We start from the raw sequence: 21562 nt of genomic DNA, 5'->3' as shown, positions 1-21562 counted from the left end.
CCTTGTATACCATCAAAATACCACTATTCCGATTAATTTACCGATATAGAGTAGAATACGAGAAATACATATGTTTTTCATCTCATGTATAAATTAGTGTTATGTGGCATACGAGGTATTGTTTTCTCATGAGCGATATTATATAGAATAAAATGCTGTCATTAATTGTTTTTGCATTTTAAGTAGTTATAAGGAAGCGAAATTATCTAAAATACGATAATAATAATATAATTATGTATATGATGGTAATATTTTTTTACATCGTCACTTCCGCAATATAGTGGACCTTATTAAATCAATATAAGACATTGGATCAGTGACAAAGATTTGGTAAATTTACGTGTAGCAACTGTGTAATCAGTGAATTGCATTTTTACCTTGACACAAAAATACCTACTAAAGTTGAAGCCTCGATACGTGATATTCTTAAAATATCGATAGATAAGAACTTACTGCCAAGTTATTTTAAAGCAAGAATATTAATAATTATATTTTAAATCATGTTTTTAAAATTTTTATTATTATTTTTATAAATATCTGTGGCTATTTGGCAGAAGCAGATAATTATAGTCATTTCACCTACTTTTCAGGGGAGCAATTTGAATGTTGTGTTTCTGGTGATAAGTACTTAACTACTTATTTAATTATGAAGGAAAGTTAATGAAATATTATGAAGAAATTAACTGAGTTTTAATCAATTATAAGCATTTTTATTTAAATAGCATAGTTTTTCTTAAAAATCACTTTAAAGAACATATAAGGTTTTGGCAAATTCAATATTAAAAATAATGTACCATATCTCATATTATGTATCTAGGTTAGGCATATTATTAATATATTATAAGTAGCTTAAAAATAACATCCATGTTTAATTGTCTTCACTGGTTTCAGCATTACCAATGTTGGGTACAGAAGGTTAAGTTTCAAGTGAATTATAGAAAGTATGATACACGGGATCTATCAAATACATCATGCTCAGTAAGTCCTCTTTTTTTGAGGATTTATTCGTACAGGTGCCATAATATGAGTCCTCGGTATTCTAGGAATATGTGGACGCCCTCTGGAATTCCTTAATAACTTCATTGTTCTGAAGGGCTCTTCATCATTCAGAGAGTATCTGAATTTTATATCACCGAGTAGTTTTTCATTCCCCACGGTGGCTGCGCGGCTTAAGCGTTGGACTATAACGCCGTGGGTCCCAGGCTTGAATCCTGGGTCTGGCAAGTACACATATTGTTTTTCAATTTGAGTGTGAGTCAGGGTATAATGGACCTAATAGGTTAAGCAAGTGTCTGACATCCATTTCTCGAAAAAACCAAAATCTGTTAATACTCTGTGGAGGCCCATAATATGATCTTATTAGGAACGGACAAAAGAGAACTTACTGAGCATGATGTATTTGATATAATGTAAATCTCATGTTGTGAACGTCTTGAATTTAGATTTGTTATGTCCACAATGTTTTGTTTTCTTAAATAAATAAATATATTATATAATATTATATAATATATTTATTGCACAATGCTCAAATATATTATATTTGTGCATTGTACTTAAATATTTCTTATGGTGGAAAATACAATTTGAAAATTGATTTCAATAATACCTATTGTATTAAAAAATAATACATTCGTTTTAGTTTGGCGCGAAAGACGGGGTCCGGGCCCCTTACCAATTTGGGGACACTGGGGATAGCTCCTATATAGCCCTAAAGTAAATCCGGCCCGCGGATGAAATACGGACATCACAAACATGCCCTCCAAACCAAACCCGCCCCGCACCACACTTGGTCTTAATCGAGTGTATTATGAGGCACTACGTTTGATGTGAAGCATCTGTGCAGTTGTGTATGCCTAGTAATGTCCCAGGAGTAGTTACCAGAGACTGAGGTCGCCACGCTCTCAAGTGAGCTTTGACTGAGTTTACTGATTTTACTCCAAGTGCTGGGGAGAGAAAAGGCACAAGAAAATTAACAAAAATTAAAGGAATTTAATAAATATAACAAAAAATCAAGCTAATCATACGGCAAAAAATATGTGAAGAGATTTTCACGCCCACACTAAGACGCCGCATTTTTCTTAAATGCAAGATAATTGGCCTTGGAGGCGACCAGGTCGGACGGCCCGATGGGCCCAACAGCTGATTGGACCGACTTGAGTAACTCTTCCCTCTCGAAGCACATTCTCGTACATTCCCAGAGGATGTGGTTTGCATCCTGTTTTTCTCCGCCACATGGACATGTCGGTCGGGTAACAAGTCCAAGCTCAAAGAGCTTGGCAGCGCACCCACCGTAGCCTGTCAAAAATTTACTTTTGTGATGGTCAGAATTCAACCTGGTTATCTCCAATCGCCATTTAATATCCGGAAAGAACATATATGTGTGCAGGTATATTCATTCCACTTTCGCTGCCAGGTCTTCGACGCCGCATTATAATACATGCATTTTAAGACGTATTCTCCACTTCAACTAGGTTACTTTTTCAGCAACAAGCAGAGGAGGCGGGGCAAGGTGAAAGTCACCAACAACGGCCTCCTCGCTTTTGAAGAACATTGTGGATGCACCGCGTACCTGTATATGCAGGTTAAGTGGAAGAATGCTAGCCAGGACTGGAAACGTGTCCGTTGAAGTTGAGCGGTAGGCCTTCGTAATTTATAACAGCACACCGCTCTGCCCAATTAACAGAGTGCTTCTAAATTTGACACTTTTATGGATACGTGAACACCATACGCTGGCAGCGTAGTAGCAATTCCCATGAAAAAGCTTCGTAGAAGCGCCCTGATGAAATACAGGACAAACTGTTGTCTACGTCTACTAGTTTTTTGTCGAACCTTACTTCTCCTCGATACAATACTACATCTCCTCACATGCTTTGACGATGTATTATTGTGCTATATACCAATAGGTATAATTTATAACATTCCGACTGTGTTTTTTGGAAAGTTTTTGTTTACTTATTCATTTACGTAATTTTGCACACAGTTCTAAATTAACTATTGCCACATGTGTTGATGATAACTGATAACATCTGTTTTCCTGTCTAATTAAATATTTCAATATAAAACAGATTCGATGAGGTGTTTGACTAGTCAGTTTAATTACCTCTATCTAAAATGAAGTCTTTGATTTTATTTGCTGCTCTAGTGGGTTATGTCTTCTGTAATACTTGTGAGTTCAATAATATTTATTATCTACATTATATTATTATTACCAGTAACAAACATTCCCTCTAATTTTATTTTTATATTGTGTGTGCGGATCATCGACGCATCTGAGCAGTGGCGTAACTACGGTTGGTGTCACCCGTCACAAATGCGGACACATTTTTGTAGGTATGCGCGCACGCATGAGCATATCTTGCAGGGAACATTGCTAGTGACATATTCGATTTAGCATTGACGTGGTGACAATGTATTCATAAGAAATTTAATAAACTGTTTATGAAGGTCCTATGTATTTAGGCTGTGCGCGAAATTGTAAATTTCTATTCTAGTGCCAGTTATTACTTACACTTTGAGTAAAAATTCAATACGATAAATTGTTTGTATAGATAAAGAAGATTGTAGAAATAACAAGCACTACAATCAGATGTTGCAAGTTCGTGCCGCAGATGGCATTAACTTTTAATCACGTCGCATATTGAAACTTATCTCGACTGCAACACATCGAATTTGTCGATGTGATTTTATCATTCACAAAACACATGTAACTTAATGTACTACCACACATAGCATAGGTGCAGCATAGTGCTTCCCTTTAAAGTAAACCGACAAGAACCGTGTTTTATTTAAACATGAATTTTATCTCAGTACTATGCGACCCAAAGAGGTTGGACGGTCTGTAATACACGACCATATATATTTCCGATACAACATTCCACGGTCAAGTGTTATACGGCGAATTGCATACGTACAAAATTCCGGACATGGTTTTAATGAACGATGGTCTAAGGTTTATTAAACATGTTTCTAGTGATGTTAAATGTGTAATCGTGATGTCTGACATGTGCTGAAATCAGTGCATAGTATATGAAAATATAAACTATTATGTGAATACGTGAAAAACCTTTGTACGTTTGTGTATGTCGTGTGTAATGTGCTGTGAAAATAGTGACTGGATAAATCTAGCGTGGAGGTGGCTGCATCCGCGTCTCTCCGTTGACGCGGAGCTCTTCGAAGACCTGCCGGGTCATCTTCCTCCTTCCCGCAAGTCCGCCAAGTGAAATAGGCTGGGATGACCATGCCTACTATGTAAATGGTGACAAGCGCAAAACCGGGCTAGTCTGCCATCGTCGTAGCCGGTGGTCTCTTGTCCGGTCGCCGTAGAGTTCATGATGTCGTGGTGATGACGCTGCGAGTGAATTTCATGATGCTGGGATGTCGAAACGGAGAAGGTTTGAATATCTGAAGGTTGCGTGGTTTTCAAAGTCGGGGTCACCACTTTGGGGAGTATGATAAGCTAGGCAGGTGAGTTGATTGCGCGGCGGTAGCGGAGATGGATGTAGATGTTTATTGTCTTGATGAAGAGTGACAAAGGGCTACAATGGTAGGAGTAAAGATTAACGGTGCAGAGTAATTGCGGTGAGCTCGTACTCCGGCCAAGCCGCGATCCGCAGCGACGACTACCGATTTACTGTTAACTATAATACTAAGAGTGACGGTGATCGAGTGAGAAGTGAGGTGACTGTGTCAAGTGACGAGTCAGGAGTGAGTTCTTCTCAACTGTCTTTCGTTATTTATATAAATGAAATCAATACATTACAAAAGTCATTGTCGCAATTAAATAAATCATATTAGACACTGTTGATCTAGGTTATGATTGAAGAAATGCTGACAACCGCAACTCCGATTTGTTTTGAAATCAAAACATGAATATTGATGTGTGTCGCACTTGTAATGCTGAGTGGTATGATTACTACAGTTCAATGAAAACAAATAACTATGACTGACAAATTTTAGTGTGCACTAGTTATGTCGAAGAACAGCCTACCTCCACCCCTCGCCACGGGGCCGCAGGTAGAATAGGAAAATTCGACGGCACATTCATAGATTCTGCTTTTCGCTGTCAGTCATTCGCTTCGGCTAGCCATGTGACGTCACTGTCCTGACATGGTCCCGCCTGTGTGTGAGGAAGAGAGTTGCAACATTAGCCGTCAGTTTTGATTTATGAGCATGTGCCAGTCGAGGCGGTTTTGTATGTGCGACCGGGCTTACGATGGAATAGTAGCACAGGAAGAAAAACATCATACTATTAACAAAAGGTATTATAAACTATATATAACTTATTTATTAGATTGTATGTATAATATTATGTAGTATCTAGTAGGTATATAATATAAAACTAAAAGGTAAGCTAAAAGCTGTAACGTTTTTCTGTCTCGCTCATAATACCTTTTCTTCAAATTCCCGTATTCAAAATTCGATGATGAAAAAAAATGATAATGTTATAGATATCACGTCAGAACATAGCACACAAAAGTAAACCTAGCTTTATCACTTTTTTCACTTTTGCCATACATTTCAGTCCACCAATTTTGAAACTATTTGTCAGAATTACTATTAAATATAAGCTTTACGAAAATTTTGATTCTTATTTGGTAAAGCCATTTCTGTGGGTAGAAATGAAATTGTTTATTACTGTATTACTTAATTTGGTTCTTTACGCACAAATTGATACCAGAATTGCTTCGATCAGAATGTGAGGTATTTTCTCGCTACAGTGGTCTCAAGCATTGTAAATCGATCAAAATCAGAGGTTCGCGGCACGGTTTCTCCCGCCACCTGATGAGGTCAGGGCAATAATATTATGTGTGATACATAAAAACCAAGGATCGACCAACCCAATTATATATCTACATTAATCGTAGGCAATGCTTATTTTTAGAGTATTGCTTACCATTTTTTATACAATGCAATCTGTCATTTATGCATTAATTTCGTCGTTTCCGTTTGCGTCGTAAATGATATTAAAAACTGAAGCAAATATGCATGGCTGAGTCGTCCTTCTTTTTAATATTACCTGTAAAATATTTTTTAAACTAATTCAGGTACTTAATTCTTTTTCTCTTCGAAATAAAACATTCGCATGCCATAGGTTCGCCATCACTGTGTTAGGACATTAGGTGGACGGTATCATTTGAAGAATAAAGTGACCCTGAAACGACCCTGATCATATACATCAGAGCCTATTCATACAAATTTTATTCATTCGTAAATATATTATGCAGTAGATAAATAAACTCTACCGACATTTAAATACGGATACATATTTCAAATTTGCGTTCACTTCTTTTCGTCAGGTATGTATTTTAATATTGATACCTTACACCTAACCCTAGTTTTATACGGAGTGAATATTATCGCACCGTATAAAGTCACGCCACCATTTTCAATACACACGTTGACGATAGTATTCGCTAAGTGTGAAACGTGGGTAAGGCAGTGTTGATCAAAAAATAAATGTTTATAATCGATATATTTTACAGCACATTGGACCCAGATTCGTGTCAAATTTGCCTTCAGTGGATATATGGAAAATGTGGATGCCTTTTGGATTATTCGCAATACCCAGAAAGATGCCGAGGCCGACAAATGGGTAAAGGTGGAATGCCCTAATTCACTTGGTCTCACCACTCTTTGCTTATCTCAAGAGGATGTACGTGTCTGTGCTTTGTATGATGTTCAGGGGTCCATTGCTGGTATTCAATGTGCTGTAAGTATCAAGAAAATACGTCCACTCAGACGAGTCTTATTATTATTACCACTGATACGAGGGTAGTCCCAGAAGTACCCGACCTAACAAAGAAAATACAAAAAAAATGGGAAAAAATATTTTTATTTCTCTACGTAGTCTTCTTTTAGGTCGATACACTTTTCCCAGCGATGTTCAATAGTTTCGATACCCTGTTTACAGTGAGAATCGTCGAGCTCCTCAAAATAGCCATCAACCGCATACTCCACCTCTTCATTGTTGGCAAATCTTTTACCACCGAGCCATTTTTTCAAGTTTGAAAACAGAAAATAATCCGAGAGGGCTAAATCTGGCGAATAGGCTGCGTGAGGAAGCAATTCGAACTTTAACTCATTGATTTTGGCCATCGCGATAACGGATGTGGGAACTGACGAATTGTCCTGATGAAACAAAACTTTCTTTTTCGCCAAATACGGTTGTTTTTTCTTTATTTCATCACTCAAACGCTGTAATAAGTTTGCATAATACACGCCGTTGATTGATTTTCCTTTCTGAAGATAATCAATGAAAATTATCCCACGCGCATCCCAAAAAACTGACGCCAAGACCTTGCCTGCAGATGGAACTGTCTTCGCCTTCTTTGGAGCCGATTCTCCCCTTTCAGTCAATTGTTTTGACTGTTCCTTCGTCTCAGTGTGAAGTGATGGATCCATGTTTCATCCATGGTTATGAATAGACGCAAAAACTCTGCTTTATTGCTGTGAAACTTCGCCAAACAGTCGATTGAAACATCCTCACGATGCTGTTTTTGTTTGCTCGTTTAAACTCAGCCACCCAATATGTTACTATTGTAAACAAAGAAGCAGACACCCCCAGAGTAGAATCTAGCGCCGCTTTGATATTGGTTGGACTGAAGCCTTTCAAATGAAAGTATTGTATCACATAAGTATGACCAATTTTTTCCATGTTTACAAATTCACTGAGAGCGTTCACTGTTGATGGCTGACAAATAATTACTGAACAACGTAGCGTCGTCAAACTTAAAACTTAGGCTTTATAAGGTTGGTACTTTTTATCATGGTCATTATTTTCAAACACAAACTGCTATCTATACATCAGGTCGGGTACTTCTGGGACTACCGGTAGCTAATGAAGATACATCCCCTACGGTGGTAGGCAGATACTCAATTACAACCGAATTAGACGTATGGTGTTGAGGCCTAGACGTTAAAGAAACGTACCATTGGAGGGTTACATGTAAATTGTACGTATTACATTTTACCGTAGCACAGTTCGCCGTGAGCTTTCTTATCGGAAGAGATGGCCGTACACTATACGGTCATCTCTATTATAGTACTGAGATGAAAAAAATACGGGTTGTTCGTGGAGCATTATCATAGCCGATTATGGCAAAATTCATGAACTCAAGATTGAAAACCTAACCTAACAAATAATCCAATATATCGGCTTTTTCAAAATTTGTTTTGCCGCTGGGTTCCTGTAAGTAAACCGACAAGAACCGTGTTTTATTTGGACATGAATTTCATCTCAGTACTATACGACCCAAAAAGGTTGGATGGTCTTTAATATAATTATCTTTAATATAATATATGTGATACGGCGAACTGCATAGGTACAAATTTCCGGACAGCCATCAGAGATCGAGATGTGGCCGTACCGGCTTACGATGAAGATTTCCTATCATGATTTTGAGACGAACCATTATGCTAGGCATCACTGTGAGGGTCATGGTGTTGTTGGTGAAGAGGTCGTCAGAAGGAGAAACGAGAACTCGAGATTTGGTGGTTGATCCGATGGTACAAGAGTATGTTACAGTAGTTATGTTACAATACTTATGATACTATTCCGAGGTCCGATCTCGGTAGAATGTGATGTTGTGTGGAGCGATTCCGACACCGAGATACTAACAGACCGGGACCTTATATTCGAGAGATAACGAATGAATTATGATCCGCTATTTATTGACGTACCTACTCACAATCAAAATAATATCTTGAAAAGTATATTTAGGAAATAATTGTTTTAATTGAGTCAGCCACTATATGGAGTTTGCGTCATCGGATATAGCTTCTTCTTCTTATTGTGCCATCCCCTAGCGGAGGTCGGCCACCATCAAGGCGATCTTATCTTTGTCGTCTGCTACCTGGAACAGTTCGGTGGAGCTGCACTCGTACCAATCACGGAGGTTCTTAAGCCACGAAATGCGGCGCCGTTCTCTGCTACGCTTCCATTGATCTTTCCTTGAGTGACAAGTTAGGGAATGCTGTATTTTTGTCCTCTCATAATGTGGCCGAGGTATTGTAGTTTCCTGGTTTTGATACTACGTAGAACTTCTCGGTCCTTCCCCATTCGATTGAGAACTTCAATATTTGTCACCCGGTTAGTCCAAGGAATTTTGAGGATGCGTCTATACAGCCACATCTCGAAAGCTTCAAGTCTCCATGACATCTCTTGGTTTAGCGTCCATACTTCCATACCATAGAAAAGAATTGAGAGCACATAACAACGTACCATACGCAGTCTCAGACCTAGGTTAAGATCTCGATTGCTAAGAAGGCGTCTCATTTTGAGAAAGGCGCTCCTTGCGATCTCAATTCTAGTTTTTATTTCCTAAGACTGGTCCCATTTCTCATTGACCCATGTACCTAAATATTTATAATGGGTCACACGTTCGATTGGTTCGCTGTTAATGACAAAATTTGTGTTGGTGTCTGGTGTCGCTGTTTTTGATACTAGTAATAGTTTAGTTTTCTTGAGGTTCATTTTTAAACCATAAGAATTACTGACCTCAATAACCTTTTCTACCAGTTGATGTAAACTTTTTAAACTATCAGCAATCAGCACAGTATCATCGGCATATCGTATATTGTTAATATGTTTGCCATTAACCATAATACCCACCGATTCACCGTGTTTCCTTGAAAATAGCTTCTGAGTACATGTTAAAATAAATAGCAATAATTATTAAAACATAAAAATATAAGTGAATGAAGTATTTAATTACTTCGATGATTTTGTGACCCTTGAATTGCAAATTTTCTTGATATCATTATTTAGATCCCTCCGACAGACGTAGAAGGCAAAGGAATCCCTTATGACTTCAATAAGTTCGGAGTTTTTGAGAAGAAATTTATTAACTGGGTCGAATACTGGACATCAACTTTCCTTATTGTCAGTCCCGAGACCATCGAGGATGGTGGAAGAGATGTCGTCGAAACTCTTGGAGATGGACTCTGGTTCAAGAATCGAACATCTTTTACTGAAGTTCCTACAGACGAGGCTATAATAGCTTCAGAGACACCTTACACCAAACAAAATTGCTTGCCTAATATGGGTAAGTTTTATAATTTACTAGCATTTGTACGCGACTTCGCACGGGGTGTTCATTTGTTGTCTTTGTATTTTTATTGTTCCATATTACTTGACGAAAAATAAAATCCTGAATGTGTTGTTCCCAATGACATTATTAATGGACAGCGCACTCAATACAGCAGCTAGCAAGTAAATTCGCGCATAGCGACATTCGCACATGTATAGGTAGACGTCACGCAATTTCCATTATGCGATATCACGCATCGGGAATTTATAGCAATATCACCTTGATTGTAATGGCGTTAGAACAGTGTTTCTAGTGTCAATGCTCATTTGAGCGAGCCCGTTCGAACCGAACCATTCGACAGACCCGACAAAAAGCATCGGGAATTTATAGCAATATCACTTTATTGTAATGACATTAGAACAGATTATGCCATTCGGCAGACCCGACAAAAAAAGGAGTGTATTTTTTTTCCAGATGCTTCGTCCATATTAATGTCATTGGTTGTTCCAGCGTGTTAAGGGGGATGTTTCTACCTACCAGAGGTACCTAGCGGAAAAATACGAAGCTTGCAATTTGAGACATTTTTTTGATAATTTACAATTTCAACTGTATTGATTAATAAATATTATGTATCTGAAAACATTAAAAAGAAAAATATTTTTTATTATAAGTCAAAGATAAACTTACAATTGTAAAAAAAAATGTGAATTTGTTACATATTTACGTACACAGTTACGTTATTATTACATTATATTTTATGGTCATATTTGTTATTACGATTTAGTTTATTAAGTTTTCAATTTTTCCTCGTACAGATTTTTGACTAATTCATAGTTTTAATATTTTTTATATCTATTTAAAAAAAACATTGATTTTTATAAAAATATAAAATGTGTATAACTTGATCATCGTCATCAGGGGCGCGACAACCCGGTGTTGGTCCTAGCCTCCTCCAACAGCTCCCTCCACCTGTCCCTATCCAGTGTGGCCGCTTTCCAATTTGGTACCCCCAGAATACGGCAGTCACTGGCAGCTCCATCTAACCAGCGAATCTTTGGCCTCCCTCTTCTTCTACGTCCTATTGGATTGCTGGACATCACTCTCTTTGCCGGTTCATTGTCATTCATACGGTGCACATGACCTAGCCATCGCAGTCTCCCAATCTTAATTGATTGAACTGCGCTGCAATTTTCGTACAGTCCGTAGAGCTCAGCATTATATCTTCTCCTCCAAATGGTGCCGTCCCTGATCGGTCCATATATACGGCGGAGAATTTTTCTATCAAAAATGTTCACGACTCGTTCATTTCGCAGAGTTAATGTCCAGGTTTCCGATGTGTAGGTGAGCACTGGCTTTACAAGTGTATAACTTGAAATCCTTTTTATTAATCGAGCTTAAATATTGAGACCATACATAAATAAGATTTTATATAAATAAAAAGGATTTTAAGTTATGCACATTTTTATTTTTATAAAACTGATGTTTTTTAAAATAAATATAAAAAAATATTAAAACTATGAATTAGTCAAAAATCTCTATGTCAAAAGATAGAAAACTTAATAAACTAATTTTTAATTATAAATATGACCATAAAATATAATGTAACAATAACGTAACTGTGTGCGTAAATATGTAACAGATTCACATTTTTTTACAATTGCAGTTTATCTTTGACTTAAAATAAAAAATATATATTTTTTAAATGTTTTCAGATACATATTTATTAATTAATACAGTTGAAATTGTAAATTATCAAAAAAATGTCTCAAATAGCAAGCTTCGCATTTTTCCGCTAGGTGCCTCTAGTAGGTAGAAGCACCCCCTGAAGACTTTTTAGGTTGTAATATTGTGTATTTGCATTGTTAGATAACACTATTTTCCCCCATAGATAATCTTTCAGCCTTGGACACAGACACACTTGTTTGGAAATTATTCTCATCTGCCGATGGTTTTTTAGATTACCCGCTTATTTGTTGTTGACGCAAGTTATTGCTTGTCATATTGAACAATTGACATTATTACTTATTGTTATGGTGAAGAAAGGACCTTTGAAGCCGCTTGAAACTAAAGACAAATCGCCTGGAATTAATGTGATTCTGAGATTCACGATAAATATTTTTATGTGAGTTTCCGTTGATCAGCTTGCTCTAATTCCACGCTGTTCATTCATAACAAATTACTCTCAAGTTTTGGAGAAATCCAACAATGCATGATCATCGCCAGAATTTTTCCTGGTATAGAGATAACAGCTACTAACATGTTGTAGTTCTCGGTTAGGTACATGTAAATTGTACGTAAAATATTTCACCGTGGCATAGTTCGCCGTGAGCTTTATATCGGAAAGAGATGACCGTATACTATATGTTCTGCAATTATATTAGATTCAATATGAACATTCATTCAATTTTCATAGCTGATTTTGGTAAAATTCATGAATTCAAGAATGAAAACCTAACCTAACCTAACAAATAACCCAGTATATCGGCTATTTTCAAAATTTATTTGCTGCTGGTTCCTGTAAAGTGTAAGCCGACAAGAACCGCGTTTTATTTAGACATGAATTTTATCTCATTAGGTACTATACGACCGAACGAGGTTGGACGGTCTTTAATATACGACCATATATTATTTCCGATACAACATTTCACGGTGAAGTATGATACGGCGAACTACATACGTACAAGTTTCCGGACACGGAAGTTTTCTGTAAGCACCCACCACTTTTATGATTTGGAGTGACTTTTGACAACTTCCACTTTCCCCTGTCGACATATTTTTACATAGTTACTACATTCCTTTAAAAATCTAAGGATATCCGGTCTCTTCAGAGTGAAAATTATTTGTAATACATGTAAACACATCATCCACGTCAATTGGAGAGTTATTGATTGACGCTCTGTATGATGGTTTTCATTCATTTGTTCATTCATATTATGATATTTTAAATATAGGAACGCATTATTACTACGACATGTACAAGACAAGCTGCTGCAAGAATTTTCAGCCCTTCTTCTTGATGACCAAAGATGGAAGCATGGACGGTATTGGTTGGCAATTTTTCGGAAAAACAAAATACGTTAAAAGAAACTGGTATGACAATATCAATCGCCAGGCCGTTGAGTTGACTGTCCCTAATGGACCTAAATGCTTGGGAGACTGGACGGATATGTACGGAGTCATCTCTGTTCATTTTTATTTCGTGGATAACCCATGGGAGATCAAGTGTGATCAAGAAAAAGAAAGTGCGGTTCCCATCACTAATTTTTGGGGTAGATTTATTTTGACCAGTCTATATACTATTGGAAATATTGGAAGTTTTTTTAAAAGCTTCTTGAGTGGGCGATACATCTTTTAATTAATGGCTGAAGTGTCGTGTAAAGTTAAAAAATAAGATTTATTTTACATAATATTTGAGAGCAGAACCATCACTTCATATAATATATACCAGCAATGGCGAACCTTTTAATGCTTACATGCCAAAATATTCGTAATAATGAGTGGCGTGCCAGTGGTTAATATTGCGGGTAATTAATTATAAATTAGGAACCGCATTAGGTGTCTATTAATAGTATTACTTAATTGATTATTAAAAAAATATGGAAATGTTAAGTGCCTTGTTGCAAAAACCCCTAAAACGGTTTTTGAAAATTTTTGAGTTAGATATGTTAGTATGATATGATGGCCAAATATTGAACTTTAAAAAACGCCAAAAACCGTCAATACGTATCATCAAAAATTAGGGTAAATTCCAAAACCCGTTAAAATGGTTGGGTGTGCTTTTCAAATACCCCTAAAATGGAAAGCCAAAATACTCTTTCATTTCAAATGTAACGAATTAAAAAATAAATACATAAAGTTCACAGATTTAATATTTTTCTCATTTTTCTCAGAACTACCTAAAATCGTTCTAGGGTCCTTTGAAACTAGGCGCTTCATATATTGTTTTTTTTAATTTCCGCTCTACCATCTCCATAAAGTGATAAAAACATTTATAAATACGATGTTTATTCTTATACAAGCATAACATTCGCCTAGTTAAACATACATTTTCATTAGAAAAACCAAGGATAAAGCGCAAAAGTATGATATTTCTGAATTTACAAGTAGAACCTATGATATAACCACCAAAAATACCTTGCTGGTGATAAAACTGATGACAAGTAATTTATTTCACAATATATTTGTTTTATTAGAAATTTAATGACTAAAAAACTCTCCAGTGGTAATGTATTTAAATGCGACTTTTATGCATTTATAATTATAAACTATGACCACCCAAAAAATTTCCTGGTGACAAGCTATTTAAACTTGCTTGTATATATTATTACAATGACGACCATCAGACTGACTCAAGCGCAATATTGCAAGTGTCATGAAGAATAGCCAATATTATGTTCTTGTAAAAAATGTAAATTAATTTTATTAATAGGTTCGCCACCGCTGATATATACCATTATTATGTTCTATCTTTTTTTTATCATAGACAACAACATTTTATAAACATCGTCATTTGAAATTGAGAATACTGCCATATATTTTAATTAATTACCTAATTAATATCATTGCACAGTAAAATATAATCAGAAATATTTGCATTGAGTTTTACAATCCACTCGTCGTTTATGGAGAAATTTCACCAGTTTGCGTTTTGTAATTGGCATTGGCATAATTTGATGATTGTTATCTCAATATTCTTAAGACTTGTAAAATAATTAAATAAAAGAGTTGTCTTCATTTTAAAATATATTTTTTTTTGTATTTTTTATGGGGAGGAGTGGACCTTGAGATAATTACGCATTTAATGATTATGGCAAATATAGAAGGTTACATGTAAATTGTACGTAAAACATTTCACCGTGGCACAGTACGCCGTGAGCTTTCTAATCGGAATGAAATGACAGCATACTATACGGTCTCCAATGTTATTAGATTCAATATGTATATCATAGCTGATTTTGGCAAAATTCATGAATTCAAGAATGAAAACCTAACCAAACAACTTTAATAATCCAGTATATTGGCTATTTTCAAAAATTGTCTGCTGCTGGCTTCCTGTAAAGTGTAAACCGATAAGAAACGTATTTTATGTAGACATTAATATTATGTCAGTACTATACGACCCAAAGAGGTTGGACGGTCTTTAATATACGGGCATATATTTTCGATACAACATTTCACGGTGAACTGCATACGTACAAGTTTCGGGACACGAATATAGAATGTAAAATATTTCTCCAAACTTATTAGTTAATGGCCACGATTTGAGTTACCCCATCTCCATCCGTCGTGTATATGAAGCCGCATTTGTGCACGGCCGCCTTCCATGATTCTAAAAACGCGTCAGACTGAATTTTTTTTAGTGCCACGCTTCCTTGTCCCGAGACGAAACTGCATGGGACTGATGTAGCAATCATGCACTTTGGTGCCTAAAGAAAGATTTTAGACTATAAAAAAAATCTTTACTTAATGACCAATCCAAAGTTTACCAATAATATGGCACTGTGAAATATTAAAAATTAATATTGCACGTATTGAAAAAAGAATTATTATAAAGGACCATTTAGTCTAATGTACCAAAATATGGCTGAATTCTCATTTTAACGTTTATTTACCCTATAATGTTAATTAAATGACAATATGATTATGAAATGATGATTTCAACGATGAAAAAAGACAGGTCATTATAATAGAATTCTTCATTTTTGACCTTTACACGGTAAAATATTTTTTAAATACACTCTAAACAGAATTACGGAAAAAATGTTCTGTTTCTGTGTGTTTTCCTGACATACACATTGACATACACATAATATTTGTTGTTATGATCAATTTTTAAAATCAGTAGAATTTAAAAAAAACCGTCGCAAAAAACGGTTAAGTAATGAAAACGAAAAAAAAATGACATAACATCTATCGGTGCGCGAAAAGATAAGGGAGATATGTTTAGACTCTAAAGCAGGGGTTTACAAACTTTTTCGTCAAAAGGACAATTTTGAAATCAAAAATTTTCTGTTTTTTTTTTTAAATAAAAATAAAATTTCATTGTGTAAACTTATATTTTTAACTAAATATACATTATTATTACTCTTGTTAAAATACTAAAAAATAATATTTATTTTTTTTACCATGTGATTTATGCAATTGTTTGTTTGAAACTAAATCCTGTAATTTAGTATCAAATTTTGTGGTGTGAATATGCAAAATACCTGTTCATTTTGATCTTAAGTTTGATTTATTAATGCTTATTGTAAAAAACGTTTTTTCACAAATATGGGTATCTCCAAATCAAATAAATAAGCCATTATTTGATGAGCATGTTTAACTATATTTGGATATTCCTTAAGTGAAAGTCCTTTATAGAATTCAATTAAATTCTTATCACGATAAGATGCTTTTGCTTCCATGTTATCATACAAATCAATTGATTCAAACAGAATATTTACGGGAACAGCGTCCGGGTTACATGAAAAGATATCTTGAAAATTATTAACCCATAGCTTACGGGCCGCACAAAATTGTGTTTTTGCTAATTACTTTTCAAATGCAAATTAACACGTTAATTACAAAATTAATTAAAAGGGTCCGTAAGCATTGTGTTAAAATTCATTTGATGTTTCTTTAAAATCCAAGAAGCGCTTAGAAAATTCATCTAACATCCATTGAATGATCCTTGAGTATTTTTCTGATCGCACATCCACATACACAATTAATATCAAAGTGTCTGGCCATTCATTCTTGCTGGAGTATATTTAATTTTAAATGTAATTTTTAATATTCGATATGAAGAATAAAAAATAATACAGATTTCACATAAATCTCGCGGGACATAATTGGCCCACGGGACACACTTTGTGAACCCCTGCTCTAAAGATTGAGTTTTGGACAAAGTTAAATGTGAACGTCTTCTACCTTTATGTAGGCTGAGAGGCGTTGATTTGACTCATTTGTTTTGTCATTAAATTTATGTATATGGTACGGATAATCGTACCTAAATATGTACATATTTAACTCATTTAGAAATTGAATATATTATTTTTCTTTTCCTTTCGCACATAAATATGTAGTTAAAAATTTATTAAAACTTACAATAAAAAGTTTATTTTATAAAATATTTATTTAACATTTGGTTTTCACTGCATAATATCGAATGTAGAAAGGAAAAAAGACGAAATCCACACAAATCAATTTTTACAGGAGACACAAAAACGTTTTTGTTGTGGTTTTCAGTCAAAGGTTAAATACAACGTATACATAACCATGAAGTGCATGATAATAATTATTAATTTGGTTTTTATATCCCTAATCTGTTATTAATTATTCAGTTAATTAAAGAAAAACCAACAAAAATTATGGTTAAGTCGTTTTTCCCACATCACTTCCCTCTTTTTTTTTTAAATTGCTTGGTAAATTTTGATAATAAATCAGCATTTGCAGCTTACATCTTTTTCGCGTACAACGAAATTATTCAATAAAACCTATTTTAAAAAAACTGAGGGTTACGTCCTTTTTCCTTTCTACTGTCTTCATATAGATTAAACTTAAATAACAATACTGTTTATCATATGAAATAACACATACGATAAACACTGAAGACCTAGAAAAGATAAATCGATGTTTTCAAATTTTATAATAATCGATGAAGATGTATTGCCTGAAACCGAATTAATATTCCTTCTACCTTTACAAGCCGTCGTCAAGTTAACACCACCCTTTTACTATCTGCAGCAATACATTATAAGTCATCTCTTATTTAGGTATCTACCAATAATAATTCTCTTCATCTTCGTATAACAAATTGTTGTAGACCGTTAGGTCGTTTTTATTCAGATTCTTTGGGTTTTTGCGAAATTAAGACCTAGTTATTTCACAATATCTTGGAAAGTTTGCCTGGAAGATGACGACCAGCTGGTATTCCGAGCAATGGGATCCTAGTTTCACCCATACTTTTCGGTATGAATTTAAGATTTTTCGTTTTATGCACCATCTGAGCACATACGCAACTACTCAAATTTCTTGGATCTATCCAAAATACAGTCGTTGAAATGTCAGTATGTTTCAAGTACAATTCAAATAAACAATTATAAAATAAACAAAGTCTTTGATTTCTTCACAACCTTTGTTCACATATCCAAATCACATTATTATATTATGTATAAATTATATTAACATACGATTAAGAATCATATTCTCTTTAATCCTATACTAACTACCAGGAACAACTCCCTATATAAGAACATATGGTATGATATGAGATTTTCTATTAGCTAATGAAACATAAAATTGGTACAGTGGAAATGTCAAATTTGGTTTTAATATTACATAATAGTGGAATAATATAATTCGACTATTAAAAGAAAAAAAGGAAATTCCCACATCAAATCAAATCTTAAGAAAGCATAAAAACGTTTTTGTTGTGGTTTTTGATTAAAGTTAAGATGTAAAATAGGCATAAGCTTGAAGTGCATGACAATTAATAATTTGGTTTTTATATCCCCAATCTGATATTAATAATTATTAAACTAATAAAAGTCTTTTCTTCCATTTCACTTTCTCATTTTTTTTTAATTACGAGAAAAATTTAGATAATAATTTGGCATTTGCAGCTTACATCCTTTGGACAAAACGTGTATTTAGTCGTGTACAACGTTATTATACAATAAAACCTATTTAAAAAAAAATGTAGATTAAATCTATTGTTCTTTCTATAGTTGAAGTATCTATTAAAATTCTTAATTCACCATAAAAAAAATTAATAATGTTTACCTTGTCCATATTATACCCAATTTTGTTAGATGGCTATTCTTATATCTATACTTGCCAAAAATTGAATATATTATAATATGTATCAAAAGTCGACAGAAAAAATATATTTAATAAATTTGAGGGCACCCAAGTTATTTTGCTAAAGAAATAATACCACTAAATGCCTGCAGGTGGGTCCAATAACTTCTATATAATTACATTTATTATGCTGTTGTAGTACATTACAATTTCTTTGAAGGTTTACCTTGCCCATTCGACATCCAAATTTGTTAGATAAGCAATAATTCTTAGAATTCTGATCTTACTAATTTTGGAAAAAAATGAATGCAAATTTATCTTAATTATTTATCAAAATAATTATTTAGATGATATAGAAAATGAATTGTAAAAATTCTCAGGGAATCCAAGTTAGCAATAAATATTCATAAATGCGTTTTTAAAATGACACTTTCTGGCATTAGAGAATAGATTATCAGATAAACACAATTTCTATGCAAGTGACAAAAGATGAAATAGGTATTAGTTGGTTTTTATTTTTTTTAAATCTTATATAAAATGATTGGATATCAGAATAATGTATTGTAAATTTGGAATAGTTATATATAAAAACTTAATAGAAAATACCCCTAACGAATTTAATATGTATTAACCGAGTCGATGTAGATATATTTATGAAAAAAAAATAAAAATCGACGAAGATATTAATTTTAGTAAGTACTTATATGTAGTATAAGTAAGTGTAGTAAGTCTTTCCCTTACCAGTCAATTAGTTTAGATGGGAAAACATAACAAATTACATTTTTTTAAATACAAGATAACTTGAAATATATAAGAATAAATAACGCAAAGAAAACAGTAAAGCAATACATATAAATACTTAAAAAAAGACAAATAGGTATATTATAAGTTTCAAGAAAATACAATAAGTTAGATTAATATACCTACTCCATTTTAAGAATAATTTATAAAACAATATCCATTTGAGTTCACTCTAGTGTACCTAAGTAGAATATAATATAGATATCTAAAACAATTTTATTACACCCAGTTATTGCCGCCCCAATTGACATTTTCAAGGTCATTTAGGCACTGTAACGCAGAGATTGTAATTTATTTTTCAGTTAGTTATCAGTGATACAGAGAGCAGCACGAGCAACTGATGATATCCCATGGGAGGAAGGGAAGAAGTGCACATATTTTGTGCTGGATATTAGACTGAGCTTAGTACCTTAGAGCCCTCGTAGGTGCGTAAGGCGCTGGCCTTTCATCTAGGCCCTAGATTATAGGGGTTCCGGGTTCGACTCGGTGACTTCATAATATATTTATGTAATTTTCTTGGGTAAGCTTGGGTGTTTGTTTTTCTTCTACTGCTAATTAAAGTACCTACTACTGTTTTACTACACTACTGCCTGTGAGCCTGATGTCCTGTTGTAGTGTTGAAAAGAATATACATGTATAAATATATACGTCATAATATTGTGTATTAATAGAAGAGTATAGAGAAATAGGGGAGGCCTTCATCTAGTAGTGGATCGACCCTGGATAATGATGATGTCGATGATGATGATAATATAATATACACAAACATACATAATATATATACATATTATTCTTAACTTAAAAAAATAGATCAAGCCAATGCAGCTGTGAGTATGACAGTAATTTATTTATTTATTTAAGAAAACAAAACATTGTAAACATAACAAATTAAAAAAAATTAAAGATGTTCACAACATGATATTTACATTATAAGAAAAATATTACCCTCACAAGAGAGAAGAAGAAGAAAATAAAAAACATAAACAATTTTATACAGTAAAATAAGGTTTTAAAAACAAAATGCACAGCACATCATTAAAAATGTCAATATATTTAGGGAGCCCATTGACTAGTCTTGCACCCCTCGCTGAAGGTGCCTGATAGGCTTGACTCGATTAAACAGTAAAGTTCTGACTGAAAATCGGTCATGGCTGCTGCGACCACGTAGGTAATTGAAAGGCGCATGAAAATTTTAATTCTTTAGGACGCCAGAATTGGAAACCATCCCGTCACAAACTGTGTTTGGTGGTTTATTACAATTATCTGGGTTTCAGCGCCGTTTGGTATTGGTCACGGCGTACAGTCTGAATACCACTGACATAAACTAAAAATTCACGCCACACTGATTGTTAATTTTGACTAAGATAAGATGTAGTTATCTAAAATTCATGTCACATTATTGCTAATTTTGACTAAGATAAGATGTCGTGATTATCAGATTTAAATTACGTAATTATTACGGACTGGGGTCAACAGAGACGAAATAATAACATTATTAATATAATATTATTAAAATGAATATTGAACTGGCATTCACTAAGATGAATGAAATGAGAATGAATGATCTTATGGATTGTAGTGCTGACGATCAAGGCCTGAAATCTAAGCATAAGTAGTGCGAATGAGAAAGCTCTCCTCCCATTTCCAGCATATTCTTTAGAGCAGAGGTTTTCAAACTTTTTCATTTCCTATCGTCCTTAGTGAAAAAATATTTTTCACAACGCCCTAACATAATGTTTGATAATTTTTGAATTAAATAAAAATGCCACATTCTCATTTTATTTTAAATAAACACTTTAATGTAATGCGCAAAGAAGCCGTATTTATAATTGATCAAAAAAGTACCCATCGAGCAAAGCCGCGAGGGGTGGTTCTGTCCTATATTTTGATGTTCACAAAACGTTGTCTACATTAAATTGGTATTAAACGTATAAAAGTAATTAATATAGTAT

At 34.2% G+C, this 21562-nt stretch overlaps 1 protein-coding gene across 2 annotated transcripts; it reads left to right on the top strand.

The window, feature by feature from the left end:
- Window positions 1–3085: 3085 nt before the first annotated feature.
- Window positions 3086–15912, top strand: LOC147073999 (uncharacterized). 2 transcript variants are annotated; one of them, XM_085944467.1, is made up of 4 exons: window positions 3086–3166; window positions 6483–6709; window positions 9767–10043; window positions 12980–15912. In XM_085944467.1, exons 1-4 carry the CDS (start codon window positions 3112–3114, stop codon window positions 13381–13383), a joined length of 963 nt encoding a protein of 320 aa, XP_085800593.1. In that variant the 5' UTR covers window positions 3086–3111; the 3' UTR covers window positions 13384–15912. The 2 variants fall into 2 exon arrangements, with proteins under 2 accessions (XP_085800593.1, XP_085800594.1); XM_085944468.1 differs by lacking the exon at window positions 3086–3166 and adding an exon at window positions 5214–5258.
- The last annotated feature ends 5650 nt before the right edge of the window (window positions 15913–21562 follow it).

The sequence above is a fragment of the Rhyacophila brunnea genome, unplaced genomic scaffold (genome assembly GCF_057557595.1).
Source record: "Rhyacophila brunnea isolate RB1 unplaced genomic scaffold, BYU_Rbru_1.0 scaffold_17, whole genome shotgun sequence".
Classification (NCBI taxonomy): domain Eukaryota; kingdom Metazoa; phylum Arthropoda; class Insecta; order Trichoptera; family Rhyacophilidae; genus Rhyacophila; species Rhyacophila brunnea.
Note: the sequence above shows the minus strand (reverse complement) of the source record. Positions and strands in the feature narration are given on the sequence as shown.

What these genes read in the sequence shown, in the direction of transcription:
- LOC147073999 (XM_085944467.1), top strand. Translation starts at nt 3,112, where the DNA reads ATGAAGTCTTTGATTTTATTTGCTGCTCTAGTGGGTTATGTCTTCTGT. An exon ending in TTATGTCTTCTGTAATACTT is followed by an intron (nt 3,167 to 6,482) that starts GTGAGTTCAATA and finishes TATATTTTACAG; the next exon opens with CACATTGGACCCAGATTCGT. An exon ending in AAATTGCTTGCCTAATATGG is followed by an intron (nt 10,044 to 12,979) that starts GTAAGTTTTATA and finishes TTTTAAATATAG; the next exon opens with GAACGCATTATTACTACGAC.